Here is a 6428-nt window from a genome sequence, read left to right as displayed (position 1 = left end):
AAAGACCCCCCCCCCCCCCCCCCCCCCCAAGTAAGCACCATGGGATGATCCCAGCCCCGTGAGCTGGGTGATGTGCTGCCGAAGCCACCTCAAATTTGCTCTGGTCCCTACTCTCCAAGCAAACAATGGGAGCCTGGTGGCATGGGGACACTGAGCAGACATATTATCACCTCCACTGCCTCTACCCCTGCCAGCTTCTCTCCCATCCCCGGCATCCCACCTGTCCCCAGTGTGCCAAAAACTTGCTTAAAACAGCTGGGAAAGCAGGTTTATTTTGAAAAATAATCCAGATTGGGGCAGATTAGTGGAAACACGTCCTTCCCCATCTGTCTGGGCGGTGCTGTGCCAGCTCCCTGCGGGGCTGCCCGGAGCCAGGCTCGGGTGAAAACACATGCCAGGGTGAAAAACCACCACCCCCACCCCACCCCCCCCGAGGGACAAGGTGGCCCCATGCTGGGGACCCGTGTGGCAGGGAGGGCATGAGGCCGTGGGGGTGTCCTGGGGTGCGGGGGGAGCTGCTGGGGTTCAGAGCCCTTTGGGGGATGTGGGGAGCTGCTCCTTCATCCCAGCTCCCATCCGTCCCAGGTGCCCTGCCTATCCCTGCCTGAGCATCCCTGCCCGTCTCTGCCCAGCCTCTCCCTGCCTGAGCACCACTGCCTGGCCTGTCCCTGCCCATCCTTGCCTGTCCAGGTCCCTGATCTGCCTGTCCCTTGCCCATCCTGGGCCTGTCCACCCCTGCCCTACATGTCCTGGCCTCGGCGTCCTTGCCCTTGCCTGGCTTTTTCCGTCCCAGCCCATCCAAGCCCTGCCTGTCCCTGCCACCCCAGGGCAGGCTGCAGGCCGGGGGGGGATGTGTGTCACAACACTGCTCACGCTGGGAACTTTGACCTGCCACCCTGTGCCCTGGCTGCGTTCCCCCGGGACAGGTCCCCAGCCCCATGGTGCTGCCGCCTCCAGCCCGCTCCTTGCTGCCAGGGGCTCATTGCTGTGCTGAGCTGTTCAGTGCTCAGCTGCCCCGGGAGACCCTGTCCTCCAGCATTATCCTAACACAGCTAATTAGAAGCACTCACATAGGTGGGATCCTGTTTAATCCCAATTTCTTTGGCAAGGAACAGGGGTCACCTCTGAGCTGGAGGAAGGACAAACAGAGCGGGGACTGCCCCGGGCTTGGAGGTCCCAAAGGTGCCCAGAGTTTTAAGTGAACCCTGCTGAGGTTTGAAATCCATTTCTCTGTTTTTTTCTGCCCAAACCCTTCCCTCCCTGCTATCAGGAACTTGGCCCTGCTTTGTTTGTGCTTCAGTTTCCCCAATCCATGAGGGTAACAGTTCCCACTTGCTCTTCCTAAAGGAATAAATGAAAAGCAGAGTTAGGGTTTCCCCCCCTCCCTCCCTCTGTAGGTTTGGGTTAATCCCTGCTAAGAGAGGAGGAGGAGGATGAAGGAGCCTGGTGTGAAGCTTCTCAGGGGTGAAGCTGCTTGGGAAGAATTAATCATTATTAATTCTGTGTATTTTTGGAAGGGGGAGGCAGCTGGTGGCTGATTTTCTTCCCTGCCCGAGTGCCGGGGCATTGCAGCCCCGCGCTCAGCAGGGATGACGACGATGCTCCAGCCCAGTTATTTCCACTTGATAAATCAGGCAGCAATCGACGTGCCGGTATTTTTGGCCTCTTCCGTGCTAAATGAGACCATGCTCGGCATCTCTCCTACAGCTCTGGGCACCACGGAGCAACTTCCACCAAACTTGAGCAAAAACGCTTCTCAAAACACACCCGGGATACCCTGGTCCAGCGACACGAGCACCTAAAACCCACAAGGAGGTGTGCAGGGGGAGGATGGATGCAGGCAGGGTTGCCTGGCCCAACTCCGGCTGCACCCACGTCCATCTCCTCGGCTAAATCTCACTGCTTGCCTCTTGGCCGGATCAGCCCAAGAAACAGTTGAGCTCTTTAGAAAATAAGGAAGGAAAATCGGCTCTGAAAGACCACCCGGGGTTGCAAAGCACTGACATCTTATAAGCGTCTCATACGCAGGGCGTATAAGCCGCCCTTTTTGGGTTTTTCCCCTGTTTTTTGGTAACGAGCCACCGCAGAGGGCTCTGAGCATCCTTTGCTTGAATCGTATCACAGATGCTGTTTATATCCTACATTTCATTCGGCTCGAGGAGCTGTCGGGGTAACTTTCCGCTCGGGCAGCAGCTTGCTGCCGAAGGCTCGGGGAGCCGGGAGGTTTGCATCCCCCTCGCCAAGCCCTTCGCGGAAAGGGACCGCACGGAACCATGACGGCAGCTGGGTTTCTCTAAACATGCGGCTGTCATTGGGAACCCAAAAAGCACATTCTGAGTCTCGGCTCGGTGACAAGTCTCGGTTTCGCTAATGCAGAGGTTCCCTAATCCTGCTGGTTTGTCATGGGTGGGGTATGTGCTGCACAGAATAATATTAACATTAACAAGCCACAAGAATTATGCTCCTACAGCTGGTTATCTACCCAACCGCCCACATCCGACCGCTCGCACGTCGCCTTTGCCGGGCTGACAGGGCTTTGTCTCCCTGGAGGGGGTCGGCGCAAGCACCCTGGGGTCTCGGTGCACCCAGTGGGGCTGGGGAGCGCGATGCTCTGAACCTCCTGCTGCTCGGTGCCGAAAGGAGGAGTGTCCTCAGCCCCGGGGACCAAAAGCCACTGCATCCCTCCCCTCGGCCTCGGGGAAAGCCGGAGCAACCGGCTGCCCATGCTGGTCACCCCCTTTGCCAAAGGGCTTCGGGCCCGGGATGTGTTTGGCCACTTTTCTGTCTGCCTGGAGGCGATTTCCTTCCCATTATCTATCGCCAGGCACCGGCGGCCGCTGCCAGGTGGATGCTGTGTTCCCCGGTCCAACAACCACCCATCTGCCCGCAAAGCCCTCCAGGCACTTCTCCTCGCTGCAAGATGTTAAATCTCGCCAGGACTTCCCAGCACCGTCCCCCACGAATTGATGCTGCTCCGGTGGAGTCGCAGGCTGGGATGACCCACGATGCTCAGCAGCGTTCGCTCCCGGCACGGCGTGCTCTGCCAGATGTGGCTGCCGAATGTGAAATCCACCCCTTTTCGCCCTTCCTCTTGCTCTCTGGGGCTGCGTTTTGGCTGCACGGGGATGGGAAAATGAGGGAGGAGGTGGGAAAGCAGATGAGGGTGAGGGGCAGGCTGAGATTTCTCCCCCATTAACCTGCCCGGTAACTCATTGCATGGGGTGGTGAGGTGGAGCCAGAGCCCACGAGCTCCTAGGATGGGGAGAAAACCTCAGGAAAAGGTCCTCAAAATGCAACAAGTTTCTGCCAGAGCAACTCATCTCCGATAAGCTGAGCCGTGGGGGTCTCTGGCGCTTCCCCAGGAACCAGGACAGAGCCAGGACCCGGCGCCGGTGGGGAACCACCTCCCTGCTCAGCAGGACCAGCCCAGAGCACCCAGGAAACTCATTTTGACTCCCAGTGCTGTATCCCTACCTGAATACAGCTCAGACACATGGCTCTGCACACGTCTCAGCCCCCTTTCCCTACCGGCTTGCCAACCTCGGCCTGGGCTTGCAAGGGGAGGAAAAGTAAAGGGCTAAAATGCAATGGGGGTAAAAGCAAAGGGGTAAAACCCTAAAGACCCTCCACCCGGTCGCATCCTTCCCCGGGCTGCCGGGCACGCCTGGGATGGAAATAATTGTGCTTTCCCCCAGCAGAGCTTTCTGCCCGGCAGCTGAGTACACACACACACACGCAGGCTCAGGAGCCATAAATCCCAGAAAACTCTCATTTACAAACCCGATACACCACGTAGCTGCTGCTCCCCACGTCAGGGATCCCAAAGCACCGGGCAAACACCGGCGCTGGTCCCAGCACGGCTGCGGGGCAGCGAGGATGCAGCCCCCGTCCTCACCCCTGCCCGGCTCGCCCGTATCAGCCTCCGGAGAAAGGCAAACACAGACGTATCAAAATGTGACACTTGAGTTTTCAGCCTGACACTGAAATTCAGCGTTTTAAGATGCCACATTGCAAAAGCTACAGCTTCATTTTGGGAAATGCTGCGAGTCGCAGCCCTGCGCTGCCTCTCTCCGCATCTGTAGGTGCTCAGCGCTCCGGTGTCTCATGAATTATGTACCAAAACACCCAGGAGATAAAAACTGCTTTAGAAACTTATTACCTGGATAATTTTCCTGAGCCTCTGCCCCGCTACCAGGGAAGGATCAGGATGGGCAGAGCCTGAGCTCTGTGCACAAGCCGTGCAAAACCTCTCTGCATCCCTGGCCACCAAACCAGCTCAGGAAAAGAACTTTCTAAGCACCAGCAAAACTACAGAGGAGCCCACAGCGACCTTCCTCCGGCAAACCAACCGCAATAACATCACCTCAGCGTGTTAAACCACGACAGGGATATTCGGAAATCATTGCAAGAAGCTTTATAGAAAATAGACGATAGAGTGGATGCAGCTTTCAATATATTTGCTCTAGGATATAGTAACAGGCACGGTTCTAAAGCAAACACGGGCGGGTGAACTAGGTCGAGAGCTTTTGCTTCGCTCGTTTTAAATTACAAAGTGCTGAGACAGCCTAGTCTAGGATATATTTTAGAGTCAGAAAAGGGCTGCCCCCGCATGCCCTGGGGAACATGCACGCAGCCGGCGGAGGCGTTTCCTACACAGCTGCATCGTTTTGTGCCTGGAAAGAGCTGGAAATGTCATCGAACAAAACCAAATGGATAAACGGGCTCGGAAAAGCACATCGCTTCTCGGGGGGAGCGGCTGGACGGTGTGTTTTCCTCTGTGTTTGGAGCAAAAAAAAGAAAAAAAAAAAAGAAATCAAGTTAAGTTTTGCATCTGTCAAATACAAATCTAATAGGAAAGAGAGCTGTACATGGTCAAAGTCAAGTCCAGGCTCCAGGAACATCCAGGAGGACAGTTTCAGGTATTGCCCGCTGCTTCCCGGGATGTGCCAAGCAAACACTCACGTGCCGAGCCCCGCCGGCAGCGTGGCATCCCGCAGTCCGCCGAAGAAACCTGCCGCTGGAGAAGAGGCGCGGGAAGCAGTTCATAATCCTCCCGGGAGCACCGGGGCTGCTCGTGCCGGCATCCCGCGGGGCCGATCTGGATGCGCTTCCCCCTGCCCGCGGGCACTGGGATGGGGGGAATGGATCCAAGCCCAGTCCCCTGTGGGAATTGGCGCTACGGGGTCGATTAGGGCACGGGCAGGGAGAGCTGGTCCGGAGCGCTCCAGGGAGGGTGCACCCCACTCTGACGCACCCCAGCACCCAACCCCAGGGCCGGCTCGTCCTCAGAAGCTGATTTTTGGTGGTGCCATGGCAAGGGGATGGGAACGGGGATGAGGTGAGGCGGATGCCGGGAGCGGAGGCGTCGAGGGGCGGCATGGCAGCAGAGGCCAGGGATGCCGTCAGAGGCCGGGGGTGCCGATGGCGTTGGCACGGCGGGGATCGGCGTCCTGCTCATAGCGGTAGTGGTAGCCCTCCATCTGGTCGCGGCAAGCCTCACGCAGGTTGTGCAGCCAACGCTTGATGCCGCGGCGGTTCAGGTAGAGCACCATGAGGAAGACGATACCGATGAGGGCCAACACGATGCCGAAGAAGACGTAAGAGGCCGTCTCCAGCTGACCGGGCTCGCCGCCCTCAGTGGCCGCGCACGCCAGCCCCTCGGGCCGCAGGTGCAGCAGGGTGGCCCCGCGTAGCGGCGGTGGTCCGGCACAGTGCAGGCTGCGGGCATCGGGCAGGCGGGCAGCGGTGACGCGCAGCCAGGCGAGGAACGGGCGCAGGGCACAGTCGCAACTCAGCGGGTTGGCCCCCAAGGTGAGCCGCAGCCCCCGCAACCCCGGCGCTTCCAGGCTCCGCAGCTCAGCGGCCGTCCGGCCGCGCGCGCTTTTTTAGCCGCTGCAGCGAGTTGTTACGCAGGTCCAGCTCCTCCAGGCCGGCGGGCAGCAGGGCGGCCGGCAGCGCCCGCAGAGCGTTGCCCGCCAGCTCCAAGCGCCGCAGGCTGAGGTTGCGCAGGGCCAAGGCGAGCTGCTCCTCCAACGGGGCGGCCAGCAGCGCCTGGTTCCGTCTGCCGCGGCCGCAGCAGCGGCGAGCCGGCGAAGGCGCGGGCGGCCACCGAGAGCAGCGGGTTGTGGCTCAGGTCGAGGGTGCGTAGGGCGGGCAACCCTTGCAGAGCCATGTCCTCGATGATTTGGATGTTATCGTGGCGCAAGCGGAGCAGGCGGAGGTCTGGCAGCGGGCGGGCAGCGAAGGCAGCGCGGTGCAGCACGCTCAGGTTGCTGCCGGCGATGCTGAGGTTGTGCACGGTGGCCGGCAGCTCCCTCGGCGGTTCCTCCAACCTCTCGTACCGGCACTGCACCAGCTCCGGGGTGGCCACGCAGTAGCAGGCGGACGGGCAGCCCCCGGGGGCGGCGGCGGGGGACACGGCCAGCGGC

The 6428-nt window shown here is 59.8% G+C and overlaps 1 protein-coding gene across 1 annotated transcript; it reads right to left on the bottom strand.

The window, feature by feature from the left end:
* Positions 1-4399: 4399 nt before the first annotated feature.
* TPBGL (trophoblast glycoprotein-like) lies at positions 4400-6427 on the bottom strand (the record flags this gene model as incomplete). Its single annotated transcript, XM_019471427.1, is given in 3 exon segments — positions 4400-5885; positions 5887-6057; positions 6059-6427. Coding segments are annotated over 3 exon segments (1023 nt in total), but the record flags the coding sequence as incomplete, so codon positions are not given.
* Position 6428: the final 1 nt, after the last annotated feature.

Source organism: Aptenodytes forsteri, unplaced genomic scaffold (assembly GCF_000699145.1).
Source record: "Aptenodytes forsteri isolate BGI_AS27 unplaced genomic scaffold, ASM69914v1 Scaffold459, whole genome shotgun sequence".
Lineage (NCBI taxonomy): Eukaryota > Metazoa > Chordata > Aves > Sphenisciformes > Spheniscidae > Aptenodytes > Aptenodytes forsteri.
Note: the sequence above shows the minus strand (reverse complement) of the source record. Positions and strands in the feature narration are given on the sequence as shown.